The 16,716-nt window shown below is 38.8% G+C and overlaps 1 protein-coding gene across 1 annotated transcript in view; it reads left to right on the plus strand.

Moving 5' to 3' along the window:
- The window catches only part of ITGBL1 (integrin subunit beta like 1), a 361,063-nt gene that overhangs the window by 203,662 nt on the left and 140,685 nt on the right, over positions 1-16,716 (plus strand). The window contains exon 7 of the mRNA XM_004704285.3: positions 9,327-9,473. Within this exon, the coding sequence (XP_004704342.1) occupies positions 9,327-9,473 (147 nt within the window). The remainder of the gene's footprint in view (positions 1-9,326; positions 9,474-16,716) is intronic.

The raw sequence follows: 16,716 nt of genomic DNA on the forward strand, positions 1-16,716 counted from the left end.
AGGCACAAGTGGTCAACACATATCAAATATAAAGGCCGGTGGAAAATCAAGTAGACATTGTTCGATCGATTGTTCTGGACCATTACGGATTAATATAAGAATTGAGATTCACTCAAACCATCCTGGGTTTCCCAAACATCACTTCAGAAGATTATTTAGGATTGCACAAGGATCACTGAGTTGGGATGACAGTGGAAGTGAGAGACATCGGCAATTGCACGTGGATTCACAGAATTACAAATAAAAATGGAAAGGAGACGTGTATAAGTTGGTGGTTTTCTTACATGGTACCTTTCCATAAGCTGCTCTTTTTCATGTTACATCTGTAGTCATGAACCTGATCATGATTTTACAATGCAGTTGAAAATGTCAGAATAGCTGCCGTAGCAGTGGTCATTTGGGTCTCAATTTGTTGCATCTCTCAGGATTATAGAGGAAATAAGCTTATAAATTGGCAATTTTAATTGATTTAATATCCCAGTATTATAAAGCATGGCTGTGATGTAGCTTTCTCTCCCCATGGGTTTGAGCACACATGCCTGCACATGTATGCACTTCTCATGGTTCCATTTCACTGGGAAGGAGTGACGCACAGAGTTGAGATGCTACATCTCTTGAACTGGGAGAGAAGCAAAATCAGTGAAATGTGTATGATATGTGTGTGCATATATAGTTATCTGTATCTATAGCTATATAGATATGATTTAATATATATAAATGTATGAGGGATACCTAAAAAAACAGATCCCCCCCCCCAAAGCTATGTACTAATTTAAAAAAAAACAACAACCTTTTCACCTTCAATGTACTTTCCATTGCACTTAATACATTTGTCAAATCTGCAATTCCATTCTTGGAAACATTTTTCAAACTCTTCTGTTTGGATGGCTGACAGTACCTCTCTTGTTTATTTCTTCACCTCTTCTCCATCGACCAATCACAGTCTGTTCATGTCCCTCTTCAATTGCAGAAACCAAAAAGCAAGGTCAGGTGAATAAGGTACATGAAGCAAGAGAGGCATGCTGTTTTGGGCCCAAAACTGGCACAGTGAGATGGCTGTGTGAGCAGGTGGACTGTCATGGTAGCAAAACTAGTCCCCTGTCTGCCACAAATCATGCCTTTTTTTGTTGCACGCTGTTACGTAATCTTTTCAGAACCTCTAAATGGAAAGCTTGATTAACACTCTGACCTGGTAGAACAAACTCCAAATGCACTATTCTCCATATATGTAGATATGGAAGGTGAGGGTGATTGTGTGTGTGTGCGTATGTGTGTATATATATAGAGAGACAGATAGAGAGAACAGAGGATACCTCATTGCCTCATACAATTCTAACAGTGGTTAATTTCCATATCTAGAATAGTAAGGCTGGAGACTGCACTTGATTCACTTGGCTGCAAGGGCTGATAACCATAAGATTGGCAGGACAATTAGGACACGTTTCTTACTGCAGAGTGGGATGAGTCCAAGGTCAGCAGAGCAGGCTTGTGGCTACAGAGTACAATGTATCTGTGGTCAGCAGATATGATGAGAAGCCAATGATAATTCACAGGATGGATTGACAAGAAAGATGGTCAACCCTAGGGTCAAGTTCAGAGATCCAGCAAAAAAGCAAGCAACTTTTCCACAGCATCAACTTGTATTGAAATCAGGCCCATGTCTTCAATGAGCTATCATTATGGGCCATGAAAAAAAGAATGAAAAAAAGCCCCAAAGTCATTATGCCCATTCTAACTGATAGAGACCCTATGTAGTATTTCTGAGACTTAAAACATTTATGGAGAAGATAATGCCATGTTCTGCCCTTGGAGTAGCTGGTGTGTTTGAACTAATGACCTTGTGATTAGCACTACCACCTACTATGCCTTTCCTGCCAAACTGCCGAGAATTCTGGCACAGCTAAATTGAGGCAAAACCTTAATTATCATAGCACTTCAATTCTTTTATAACCTTACCAATCCTGTCACGTGTTATTTAGATTACAGTTCTTACTATGACTTGTGCAGGTGAAGGACTTTCTGGAAACCTCACAGAAACATGTAATTTTATAATCCATCTGCTCCCCCTTCTGCCTCCTTCTCCTCTTGTTTCCATTTTCCTCAAATATGTTCATGTTTCTCTCTCCTATAATATTTCAGAGAAAGTTAGTAAATTGTAATTGGACAGTATTAGTTGGTCATTTAGTGGATTTGTCATGGGAGGAGTTTGAGAGAGAATCCTTAACTCTTTGACGTGTGCTTGTCCTGCTGTGGGTATAAGTAGGCAATGGGGCAGTTACAGTAGAGGGTCCTAGGGTAATAGAGGATGGTTTGAGCAGAAAGACACTGGTCTGATCATTGTTCTTTCCTGATCATTGGTGAAGGAGTTCCCACGGAGTTGGCAGCAGATAGGAGTTTCAAACATACCAGCAGTCTCAGGGAAGGAAGATGAGGTTCTCTGATCCCCAGCAGATTGACAGCATCAGGAACCCTCTCTAGAGCCACTATGAGTTGGAATTGATTTGATGGCAATGACCTGGGGTTGCGTAATCAATAATTTTCATGAATTGAATGTGAGAAGCCCTCCACAGCCTCACTCCCAGACTTAGACTGATGAATTCAGGAAAACAAGCACTTACATTAATAGACGCTCTACAAAGTTAAATCGTTACCAAGTTCTTTCATACACCCCATTCCATTGTATTTTCATGCTATCTCAGGTAGGAAGATATTATTATTTACACCTTAACAAGGTCATAGGAAACAGGTTCAGAGGAATCAAGCAACTTGACAAAGTTCACACTACTATTAAGTGTCGTCTAAAACCTCATCTAGTCCAAATGCTTTTGGTGATGCAAATAAAAATATCCCTTCACACTTTATTTTGTTAAGGGAGAGCTGTCCTCTAATTATGCAAAAATTCTTTAAAAACTTACTTTTGTAAGCTTCTGCCAACATTATTTTGATCTGGGTCAGGTAACCTCTGGAGTGGTTCTCCATTCTTACTAAACCTGTGGAGCTCTATCTTTTATGTTTGGTAGCTTATTAGTCTTTACAATTGTCCTAATTGCCATTCTAAGTTGCACTGCAGGAAGGGTGCCATACATTTGATTACTGAGTATGCTAATACCTTTGTCTTATAGGACAGAAATAACCCCAGTACATCAGTATTCTCTAGTGATTTATGCAAGACTGGAGTGTAATAAAGCTCATATAAAGTGGTTTTATTTTTAGCTTCTGTTCTTGCTATACTGAGAAACTTGGTCTTATTTAAATCCCAAGGAAATCTCTGGATGGATAAGTTTAACCTGACTCTTTTAATTGACATTTTTCATTCATTCATTCTCACTCCATCCTTCCATCCATCCATTCAGAAATGCATTTGAAAGTTAAGATGATGCCTACTACATCATCAGTCCAGGTACATTGAAATTACTTCTTTACTTTTTTCATTTGTACTTAATTTTCATTAGCTACATGAGGTATATATATTATATATGTATATATATATGTATATATATGTATATATATGAATTCATTCTTACATAAACAAGAATTATATGCACATATAAATTTATATATACACTTGTACACACACATCACCTGAAAGATGATATTTGACAAATTTAAATGTGTCTAAAATAACCGGGTCATGATCAGTTATCCCAATGTTTATTGGCCTGCATTCCAGTTGTCCCTTCAGCTCAATAAACTGCTCCACTGAATTTACTTCCTAATTCTTAAATAACTCTTCTTCTGAAGTTATAGAAATGATTTTCTTCTAAAAGGTTTTGATGTAAAAAGCTATGACTCTCAAGGGAGTTTTCATGCTAAACGGATCTTATCATTCAAAGATCTTCTTTATATATCAAACCAAACATGCCCACGTTTGGGTTCTGCTATCAATGACGCTGCATTCTTTCTCCAAATCCTCCGGCTGGACCCATGTGCTCCAGGATGCCCTTACACATGGCCTTGTTGTTTGCCCCGCCCACCAACTGATGACAATGTAGGAAGGGTTGTTTTGGTTAGCATTTCACTAGTGATATATGTTGAATCATTTAACACAATCATGTGATAAGGGGGTATTTATTGTGGATTACCACAGTACAAGGGAAAGAACATAGAGGAAATTATTACATATACTAAGTCTGGATTATCTGAAAAGAAAAATCAATGTACCAAATGGATTTACTTATTAAAATAGCAGCTACTCTCTACATCCAGTGTATTCCCAAAGGCTCCTCCCTATTGATAACTTTTCTTTGGATATTCAAGTTAGTGTTGAGCAGCTACTTGTAAATATCAGAGTGAAATTTGGGGACTTTTAAAAGGGATCATTTTAAAAGAAAGAAATACCATGCTAGGGTAAAATAATATTTCTTTGAAATTAATACAACTATATTTTCCCTCCTTGATGATGTTGCTAGATTTTAGACCAGTTAGCTCAAACTCAGTGATTAAAGAGAAAATGTTTTGGTGTAAACTTCTTCTCTTATGATAACTCAAGAGGCTTGAGAGCTCCTACCCTCCCACATGTCCACGGTCCTTTTATAAACATCCCTTAATGTATGGTCGAGAGTTAGCTACAATCACTTTTACACACAGGTACATCATGCCAAAACTGAATACCAAGCATTGAAGCATATAGTTATTCTATCATTGTATTTAATATATATATATATAAATGCATGTTCATAGGTCTTTTGAAGTCAATTTATCTATTTTAATTATTCTGATGTTTAATATCAAGAATAAACATTCTGTAGCTTTCCTGTGTACAGAGTCTAAATGAGATTTTCAGAGGTATTGAAATCCACATGGATTTGGCACACGAGCATGAAACCATTCACTTGTGGCCCTATGAGATACAAACATCCTCTAGTGCGCTGGTTTTCAGGAGCCTTGGTTGCACAGTGGTTACAAGTTAGGCTGCTAACCACAAAGTCCGCAGTTCAAACCACAGTTTCACTGTGGGCTATAGACAGGGCTTTCTGCTTTAAAGAGTTACAGTCTTACAGTCTTGGGATTTCACAAGGGCAGTGCTTTGGGGTTGCTCTGAGCTGGCGTCGGTTCGATGGCAGTAAGGTTTGGAGTCCTCTTGCCTGAAAGACAGAGTAAACTGAGATGAGGACCAGGAGGGTGGAACGGTGGGACTTCTAGAACAGAGACTTGAGCCCATTAAGTTTATGATTTATTAATTTTTCACCATTTGTTTATAAACTCTTTGTAGAGACTATAGTATGGCACTCTAATGAGTTTCATCCTAAACTGATCTTATTACGTATAAGCTATTCTTTAGATAATCAAACCCAGAGATGCATGTCTTATCTCTTTGGCGTAGATCTTCTATCATAATTGAGAAACTGCTAACTTTAGACGAGAAATTGCAATTTCATTTTGTGGTTCCCTGTCTTCTCTAAACGTTATTTAGTTTAGTACCACAAGTATCCATAACTTGCATTTTCTAAGTCCACCGATTAAATATCGTACAGGATTTTATATAAAAGCATGTATGATTTAGAATGGGAACTGCAATATTCTGAAACACATTCTGCGAGCTCATAACTTTGAGTTCTCGAAAGATATATGATATAGTGTTTATTCCTTAGCAATGAAAATCTATATTTTGGGTTCTGTTAATCTGTAGTTCATTTTAACATTTAGCAACATCGCTGTCAATAATACTGCTTTTTTATTATTTTTTTTTTGTTCTTTTTTCATTTCTTGTTTTAAAGAAGAGAATTATAGAAATCTTTCCCAGCGGGTCTTAACCTGCGGGTAGTGACCCCTTTGGGGGTCAAATGCCCCTTTCACAGGGGTTGCCTAAGACCATCGGAAAATTCATAAATATTTCACAATATATAATGACATATTGTTTGTGATTAATCACTTTGTTTTAATTATGTTTAATTATATTCCATTTATAACAATGCAAATACATGCTGCCAATCAGATAGTTACATTAGGATTCATAACAGTAGCAAAAGTACAGTGATGAAGTAGCAACGAAAATAACGTTATGGTTGGGGGATCACCACACATGAGGACCTGTCTGAAAGGGTTGCAGCATGAGGAAGCGTGAGAACCACTGTTCTAGAGCTTCTCCTGGGCACTTTCTATGATGGTCATTAGCATGAAGAGTTGGCCTTTAGAGTTACAACAATGAAAACTTTAAAAGAACATCACAGTTGCCACTGTTATGCCAGTTAAATGGGTTGTTTTCTATTTACTGCTTCTCATGAGTTTCCTTCATCATGGGTGATTTAATCTGCCACTCACATTTAAATAACCTTCATCCCTCAGCTGGCACTTTCTCAATGGCTACTGACTCCTGTTGGCCACGTAGGTAGGTCATTTGAAGAGGATCAGACTTTAAGGCTTTTATATTTAGGGGTAAAGATTTCATCTTGCAGCCAATTGCCGTAATCATGAGCATGCCCACGTGTCCGCCCTTAAAGATAGATGTGTTATTGAGCATATCTATTTGAATAAGTCAAACCAGAGCTAGAGTAAGAGACTGAAGCAGGAAGTCCCAGATCATCTAAAAAATATTAAAAGTGAGGATGCATTATGTTTTCCCCAACTTTGATTAGGTTCGATGGTTGAAGATATTTATAATGCTATATTTTAAACAAGCCAAAAAAATTCCCTGCCATAGATTCCAGTGCCAACTTATAGTGACAATTTAGGACGAGATAGAACTGCCTCTAGGAGTCTCCATAACTCTTTAAGCCCAATATTTCTCTGCAAAGCTGCTTATGGTTTCGAACTGCTGACCTAGCAGATCACAGAGCAATGTGGAACCACTGTGCCCCCAGGGCTCTTCCATGCTATATTAAGTGCACAGGAAAAAACGGCGCAAGACCAGAGACTGTACATTTCCCTTAAACCCCAGACTCACCGTAATTGACCTGATAACTCATAGCAAACCTAAACTTGGGTTCCCAAGGCTTTGTAAATTTTTATAGGAGCAGTCAGTCTCCTCTTTCTCTGGTGGGTTTGAAATCGAATGCTTACTTGACAGCCCACATTTTACCTAACAGCTCAACCAGGGCACCTTGCATTTGTAAAAGAGAACAGAAATAGCAAAGGAGTAGAAAAATAAAATTACAATAGCAGAGTTACATTAGAAGTGAAAAGTAATTTAGAAGACTAAAACCCGATTGAGTGAAATAAAATGGTTAGAAAACATAACATGAACAGGGGCCTCAAGGTAAAAACAAAGTATTAGAGCAGCTGTAATTTTTTCCAAAGTTTATTAAGACCTTATTGTTGCAGAAAATATGCACAGCGAACCATTCTCCAAGTCAATGCCTTTACATGGATACTCGGTGCCATCTATTATATCATCTCTGTATTGTCCAACCATTTATTGATATCCTTCCAATTGCTCCCCCACCGTTAACATAAACTCAAGGCCCCCTAAGTGAAAAACTATTCCTCCTTCACCCAAGGTAACCATTGATCAAATTTTCTTTTTCTCTTTCTTTCTTTTTCCTTTCCTTCTTTCATAATTTTCTTGATATAAATTTCATGTATCATATGCTTCCATAGTTGTCATTTTTATAGAGTTATATACATCATCACAATCAGTTCTAATGCTCCCTCCCCTCCCCCCCACATTTATTGTCCTCCCCAATTCCCCTCACCCTCTCCACCCCAGTCACAGATAAGCCATCGTGTCAGTTATTGTCTCTGTTCATTTATTCCTTACATGTTTCATAAACGGGGAAAACTCTCAGAAACACTAAAAAGACAAAACAAAATGAAACACAAAGAAGAACAAATATCAAAAATAGTATAAAGATAGAAATTAAAATAGGGAGTAAGAAAGAAAATACCATAAAAAATATTTTAAAAACCAGAGAAGAAATTTCTGTTGTGGAACAAGTGAGAAATATTGAAGCCTAGGGCAAATTCAGGTTGGATCACGAGGGAGGGCAACTGACCAGGTATCATATTATGCCATGGTTCTATCCACCACAATCAAGTTTACAGTCATCTCTGTCTGATAGTAAAGCTGGTTGAGTCCCTTGCCTGTGGCGAGTGGACCTGTTAGAGACTTTATCAGACTAGACACTGTGCAGATGGATTTTGAGCTCCCTCGTCCTCCATACCCTACTACAAATTGGGTGTTCACAATTCAAGCTCTGATAGTTTTTTTCTTCATCATATTTGGATTTTGTTATTATCATTTTGAATCACACAGGCTAGTGTGCTTCTTCAATGGGGATTTAATTGATGCCTATCTTAGATGGCTGCTTGTTTGAATATAAGCTGCTAAGACCCCAGACACTATTCCAATAGAGAGCAGGGCACCATCTGCTTTCTTCACCACACTTAACAGTAGCACCGTGATATTCAGTGATCTCTTGACAAAGGCAAGTGTCCAGTAGGGCCATATTATGAGAACTAATTGTTCTTGGATGGGGGATAAAATTACATGGGAGCCCTGAGTCCACCTGCTGGTCCGTAGGTTATGAAAGACTGGTTTACTTTCGCAGTAAACCTTCACAATTAGTATAACGGCCTTTGCTATAATTGGGCCATACTCTGATGCTTACAGTCTCTGATAGCTTCTGACCCTCTTCAAGGATTTATTTGACGACACTGTGAATTCTTTCACATATGTCAACATGTGGGTGAATCTGAGATAAAAGATAATAATTGGTCTTGAAGCTGTAGTCTGACTATCCCACTCTAGAAACAGTCTCTTAGTCTGTGACCTCGCTCAGAAGCTGTGTCTGTCCCCACGGTTTCTGCCTCATTCGGTGTTCTGAAGAAGGGGGTTCTCGGGTCTGGCAGGTATCACTCCGTGAATTTGGATGCACCTCACTGGGTGGTGTCGGTCATCGCAGTCCGTGATCTCCTGGAATCCTCACCTGTTGGACATTTTCTCCTTACTTGACAGTCATTGAAAACTTTCATGAATAAAAATATGTCCCTTCTTTATTCCAGCTCTTTAAAAAAATTTCTTTCAGTTCCATTGTGAAAAGTTTCAACCAGACTTTTGGAAATGGCAACAAATCTTATATTTTGTCCAACTTCTTTGTGGCAGAACTTACTGTCCTTGAAATAAAACCAATGATTTCAAATCTACTTACGTCTGTAAGATCCGTATGCACCTGGTCTGATTTACCTACAAATTCTTAACAACGGCATTCAAAGTGGATCTTGTTCAGGCCTCGAGGTGCTCCCTGTATCTGAGAACTTGAGAAAAGGCATGTACTTTCATATTGTGTTAATTAAGATACTGACTCACCTGCGACATTTGCTGTGAGGAGGAAAACTAACTCTGATTCATTATCTTTACATATATTTTTCGTACTACTCTCATTCTAAAGGCCATGGACAATGTAATTGTGGAAGATGTGACTGCAAAGTCGGTTGGTATGGGAGGAAGTGTGAACACCCACGATCCTGCCCGCTGCCAATGGAGGAGAGCATCAAGAAGTGTCGGGGGAGCTCAACTCTGCCCTGCTCCGGAAGGGGTAAGTGGGCACTCCCAGGCCTGCTCAACGACTGGCCTCGAATCCTGGGAGGGAACTGAACTCCATTCATATGTATATATTTCAGTCATATATATAGTTATATATTATATTTATATATACTTTTATATATTGTTTTAAAAAGCTAAGATTCTAGACTAAAGGAAGATTAATTAATTAGCCTTTTCAGCATTAATAATAGTTCTACTTTCCAGGAGGAAAACACACGGAGGGATATATTGTTCTCACTCATTTTTATCCTAGTCTTGGTTTTGAGGTCGGTACCAAATCCATTCAGTGAAACTCTGTGTGTGTGTGTGTGTGTGTGTGTGTGTGTGTGTGTGTGCTAAAAGTGCGCTCAAAGGGATCTGAATGAGACTGCCTAATTATCCACTGACATTTCTAAAACCAAATAACATTGTTTACAGGAGATTGTTGGCTTTTGAAAAAAAAATGTTGTTGCTTTGAATAAGCTGTTTTTGTTTTAGAGATCATGTAGCCTCAGGTGTGTTCTTGGTACATGCTAAGCACAAATTGGAGGAGAGAGGAGAACTCATCTGGTTTCATTCCTTTTGATTTATCAAAATAAGAAATACAATTTCACCTTTCAGACAAAAATAGCAAAGTTAATATGAAATATGCTTTCAGTGAAACAGGTAATTGAAGTTACTACAAATTTTGTTCTCAAAAAAAAAGAAAGAGATACAGGCTTTCTTTGTCTCAATGTTAGAGCAGAAATGTGCAGTTCCTATCTGTACCAGTGTGCATCCTATGGTCTAGTCTAGAAATTTCACTTTTTCCCCAGTTTTTAAAATGTATTTTAAATGGGTATAATTCACATATCGTAAAATTCACCATTTGAAATGAGAAATTTATTGACATTTAATATATTCACAGAATTTTGTAACTATCACCACTAACCCCAAAATATTTTCATTTTTGGTAAAAGAAGCCCGATAGCTCTGAGCAGTTACTTGACATTGTATCTCTTCTCCTAATCCCTGGAAATGACTAAACTGCTTTCTGACTGCATGCACATTTTATATAAATAGAATCATGCACATGTCTTCCTGTCTGTCTCCTTCATTAAGCATAATGTTTCAGGTCCCTCTGTCTCATGGCATGAATACTACAGCTTGCCTTTTTATGGCTTAACAATCTGCCATTTTATAGCTCTGCACGGTATTGTCTTTTTATCAATTAGTGGGCATTGGTAATGTTGCAGTCTTTCGTATAACTCATGCTGTTATGAACATTCCTGGGCAAATCTTGGGTGGCATGTGGTTTTATGTATCTCTCATACTGAATCCTACAGTGAATTTGGTATCTAATAGTTTGAGGAATTTCCAAACCACTTTTATGATGACTACACAACTTAGGAAATATTTTTTGTCGTGATAAGTATATAACCAAATAAAAACATTTGTTATTTCAAAAATTTTGATCTGTGCAACTCAACACCATTAATTATATGCCTCAGGTTGTTCAACTATCACTACTATTCATTTCTGATTTTTTTTAATCACTCTTAGAAGAAACTGCATGCCCCCTAAACAAAGACTTCCCCCCACTCCCATCTCTGCTAACTACTAAAATCCTCCAGTTTCTATATATACGTGTGCCACTCTAAGAATTTGAGATAAGTGGGTTCATACGACAATTGTCTTTTTATGACTGAATTATTATTACACTTAGCATCTTTTCAGGTTCATCCATGTTTTAGCAAGCATCAGAATTCAACCTGGTTTGGGTTTTTTTGTTTGTTTTGCATATTTGTACATATGTTACCATCATTATTTTCTGGACATTTACTTTCTTTTTTTAAAATCGTTTTATTAGGGGCTCAATACAACTCTTATCACAATCCATACATACATCAATTGTGTAAAGCACATTTGTACAATCATTGCCCTCATCATTTTCAAAACATTTGCTCTCCACCCAAGCCCCTGGCATCAGCTCCTCATTTCTTTCCTCCTTCCCCGCTCCCTCCTCCCTCATGAACCCTTGATAATTTACACATTATTATTTTGTCATATCTTGCCCTGTCTGATGTTTCCCTTTACCTACTTTTCTGTTGTCCATCCCCCAGGGAGGAGGTTATATGTAGATCCTTGTAATTGGCTCCCCCTTTCCAACCCACCCTCCCAGTATCGCTACTCACACCACTGGTCCTGAGGTGATCATCCATCCTGGATTTCCTGTGTTTCCAGTTCCTATCTGTACCAATGTACATCCTATGGTCTAGCCAGATTTGTAAGGTAGAATTGGGATCATGATAGTGGGAGGGAGGAAGCATTTAGGAACTAGAGGAAAGTTGTATTTTTCATCGATGCTACATCGCACCCTGACTGACTGGTCTCCTCCCTGAGACCCTTCTGTAAGGGGATGGCCAGTGGCCTTCAAATGGGCTTTGGATCTCCACTCCACACTCCCCACCTCATTTACTATGATAAGAATTTTTGTTCTGATGATGCCTGATACCTGATCCCTTCGACAACTCATGATCGCACAGGCTGGTGTGCTTCTTCCATGTGGGCTTTGTTGCTTCTGAGCTAGATGGCCGCTTGTTTAACTTCAAGCCTTTAAGACCCCAGATGTTATATCTTTTGATAGCCAGGCACCATCAGCTTTCTTCGCCACATTTGCTTATGCACCAATTTGTCTTCAGCAATCGGATCATGGAGGTGAGCACACAATGATATGATTTTGTTCTTTGATGCCTGAGAACTGATCCTTTTGGCACCTCGTGATAACACAGGCTGGTGTGTTCTTCCACGTGGGCTTTGTTGCTTCTGAGCTAGATGGCCGCTTGTTTAACTTCAAGCCTTTAAGACCCCAGATGCTATATCTTTTGATAGCCGGGCACCATCAGCTTTCTTCTCCACATTTGCTTATGCACCCGCTTTGTCTTCAGTGATTGTGTCTGGAAGGTGAGCATCATAGAATGCCAATTTAACAGAACAAAATATTCTTGCATTAAGGGAGTACTTGAGCGGAGGCCCAATGAATGTCCATCTGCTATCTGCTTTTTATGACAAACATGATGTTAAATGTATACACTACATATTGTTTAGCTCTTGGTAGGCATTTAGGTTGTCTCATTTTTTGTCTATTGTGAATACTTCAATGAACATCAGTGTACATAAATCTGCTTGTTTTCCTACTTTTAATTCTTCCAGATATACATTAGGAAGGAAACTGTATATTTAGGAATGAAGTTGCTAAATTATTTGGCAAATCTGTGCTTCCATTTTTGAGAGCCCTTCAAATCTTTCCCTTGAAAACACTACCATTTTGTAATTCTAACAGCAATGGATAAGAATTTCAGTTTCCCACACACTCACTGATATCAGCTGGTATTGTGGTAAAGCAATCAACCACTAACCAGAGGTTGGTCCTTCAAAGCCACCAGTCACCCCTCCAAAGAAAGAAGTAGTATTTGACTGTGTGGTCCTAAATTACAGACAATTTGGGGAAGAATAGGGACTCCAGCACACTTCATTGGGCTTAGGCAAAAGCCATACATAGACAAAGAGACAGTTGTTCAAACAGAGAGAGTAAGGGGATCCGGCATGTGTTAAAAACACGAAAGGTAGGCATCCGAGTTGCCTTCTTTTACCGTATTTATTCTATCTGTATTCTGAGAAATCTGAGTAGCTAGACTATATTACAAGGAGAGCAGCACCTGAGCCAGAGGAAGACGCATTAATAACTTGCACTGTGCTGATGACACACTATAGAATGCTAAAAGCAAAGAGGGTTGGAAAGACGGAGGCAAAAAGCTACAGGCTTCAGTGTGGATAACACCTCAACATGAGAAAACAAAAGTTCTCCCAACTGTACCAATAAACTACAATAGACATGGAAAAGATGGAAATTGTTGAATATTTTCATTTGAATCCACATTCAATGCTCATGGAAGCAACTCTTTAAAAAAAAAATCATCCAGTGATATATTTCCTTCAGCAAGTCTGCAAAATAGTCTGTTTATAATGTGATTATAAAAACAAAGAGGCCACTTTAAGGACTAAGGTGCTCATGGCCCAAGTCCTTTTCCTCAGCTCACATGCTTGTGAAACTGAACGGTGAGTGAAGGGCACTGCTGAAGAGTTAATGCATTGGCATGTTGATGCGGGACATTGACAGTGCTGCAGACTGCCAACAGAATCAACAGATCTGTCTTGGAAGAAGTACAGCCAGAATGTTCCCCAGAAGCAAGGATGGAAAGACTTCACCTCACATACTTAGACCTGCGTTCAGAAGAGACCAGGCCCGGCAGAAGGATATCATGACTGGTAAAGTAGAGGATCCAATAAAAGAGAAAGCGCAACCAGGAGCTAGATTGACTGACAGTGGCTGGGTAAGTGGGCTCAAGCAAAGGAATGATTGTGAAGCACAGGAATAAGGAATGTTTCCTTCACTGTACAAAGAGTCAGGATGAGGAAGAACAGGCTGGACCCAATCTAGGAGCAGCATCAACAATCTATTAAAGCCTTGGAAACTAGGCAGTGGTGTTCAACCTTCCTAATGCCACGACCTTTGATACAGTTTCCCCCAACCATAACATGTTTTAATTGCTACTTCATAACTGTTAATTTTGCTACTGTTATGAATCGGGCAACACCTGTGAAAGGGTTGTTCGACCCCCAAATGGGTCATGATCCACAAGTAGAGAACCGCTGGCCTAGAGGGTAGTTCTCTTCCACCCTATCATCACTGTTAACGCAGGCTAAATATTAAAAAGTGAGCCAAAGCCAATGTCATTTAATCAATACGGATTCACAGTCACCCTCCAAGACAGAAGAGAATAGCTTTTTCCAGTTTTAGAACTGTAAACCTTTGTGACGGCAGACAGTTTTATCGTTCTCCTGTCGAGCATCTGGTGGGGTTGACAAACTGACCCTGCCCTTAGCAGCCCAGTGACTCACCCACAGCCACACTAGGGATGCGTATCAGCTATATAATTTCCACAAGTTTTCTATGTATATTTAGGTTATCCTTATTATGGTGATACAACCTGTGTTAGTCTGGGCACTTTAGAGAAACAAATCCACAGAAACTCATGTATAAGAGAGAGTTTTATATAAAGGGCAAGTGCACATCAAAAAAACATCCCAACCCAGTGCTGCCCAAGCCCACAAGTCCAACATTAACCCATATGTCCAACACCAATCCAGAAAATCCTCCTCCATCTCACAAATCACACACTCTGACACCGACTGCAGGAGGAAAGCCAAATCAGTGAACATATAAGCATCTTAGCACTGGCAGGGGTCTCCACCAGGCTGCTCCAGCACCCAGGGCTGCATCAGGATAAGTCCATGCGACTTCTCCTTGGGGTTGTCTTGCAGGAAATGAGCCTTGCAAGCTGAAGCAGGGAACTGGCTAAGGCAGCTGCTCCCTGATCCAACATCAGAAAACGAAAGGCCCGAGAACTAGAAAGGCGAAGCTCACTGAGCCATTTATCCCTCCGCTCTTCAATTAACCCCACATGTGTTTATTGACCAGGTTGGCACAATAAACTAACTGCCTCACAACCCTTTATTGATCAAAAGTTTACGAATCTCCATCTATGTAGTTTATTTGTTTTTGGTGTGTTTTTATTTTGCTTAAGCTTTTGTTTACCTGAGTCAGGATAGGAAGCTTATGCAGTTCTAGAAATATGCCCATGGAACCAAGATCATGGAATTTGTTAACATATAACTTAGTTGGGAATTTCAAGAACAAATCGGGTGAACTATACCTCTACCTGCATATCTATGTCAAAGAGAGAGAAAGAGATTCATTTTAAGAGGTTGCCTCACACAATTGCGGACCTGGGAAGTCCCAAACACAGAGGACAGAAAGAATGCAAAGAAAAGAATATGAGGGAAACACCCAAATATTTTTTTTATAGACTGGAGGCAAACCACGATTCCCTATGGAGCAAATTGATTGATTAAACAGTATTAAATTGATTTACACTATAGTATACCACATTATATTAGTTGCATAATATTATAAGAAAGTCATCTATTTAATCCAAATTCCACTAATTTACCCATGTATGAGGGGGCTTTGAAAAGTTCATGGAAAATGGAATGAAAAGATTATGGAAGTTTTCCACAAACTTTTTTAAGTCCCCTGCCCCACCCCCATATCACCAATATATTATTAATTACCTGTGCTTAGAATCTAGCATGGAAAATAACTTACTTGATGTAGACAATTTTACATTTACAACAAAGATCTTCTATCTTGTCAATGTATGTGTGTGTGTGTTGGTGGGGGGCTAGGTAAAAAAAAGTAAGGATGCTAATCAGTCTTTCTTTTTCAATTTTTATTATAATACTGGGGACAATTCTATTCTAAATTGAAATAATTGGTATGTAAAGAGAAAGACTTTACCTGAAAATAGATTTTTGGTCTCAAGAATGCTTCCATGTTATATTTAGTTTAGGAAACTTTAAGTACAGTTATATTTGCAATCAGCTTAACAAGGTGATAAAGCACAGACATTGTGATGTCTTAAAATATTAAGTTACAGAACTAGTGTGTTAGTCCGGCTTGATTAGAAAAAGAAGTCCAGAGACACTCGTGTGTAAGAGAGAGCTTTATATCCAAGTGTAATTGTATATTGAGAAAGCATCCCAGCTCAGTCCAGATCAAGTCCATAAGTCCAATATCAGTCCATATGTCCGATACTAGTCCATAAACTCCCCTTTAGACTCACACAGCACATGAAGTGATGCTGAATGTAGGAAGATCACAGGCTGGTGAGTGAAAAATCTTGTGGATCCAGAGGCAGTAGAAGCGCCTCAGCACAGGTGCGGGTCTCCATATGGCTGCTCCAGCTCTCCATTGTGGCTACTCAACCCAGCGCCATGTGGCTAACCAAAAGGAGGGTGAAAGCAGAACGAGACAGTGTGGTCCCACAACCCACCTCTTGGGAGAAAGGGAGGAAGTTCCCAGAATTCTCATGAGAAGCCCATGCCCACAGGGAGACATCATCATGTTGTGACCTGATTGGCAAACTAGACTTCACCCCTATACTTATTTATCAAGTTGACATGAAATTATGTAACCACCACAACTAGTATTTTGAAAAAATCATGAAAACCCCTGATGTTGATGTCACTGGTAGAATTAAATAGAATAAAAACAGTATTATATGCACATAATACTTCTTTTTAAAATGCTGTTATTTGCGATAAAAAGATAATTATGGTATAATGGAAAAAATATGAAAATGATACAAAATATA

This window comes from Echinops telfairi, unplaced genomic scaffold, assembly GCF_000313985.2.
Source record: "Echinops telfairi isolate 266 unplaced genomic scaffold, ASM31398v2 ScPeMD7_7467;HRSCAF=8505_0, whole genome shotgun sequence".
Classification (NCBI taxonomy): domain Eukaryota; kingdom Metazoa; phylum Chordata; class Mammalia; order Afrosoricida; family Tenrecidae; genus Echinops; species Echinops telfairi.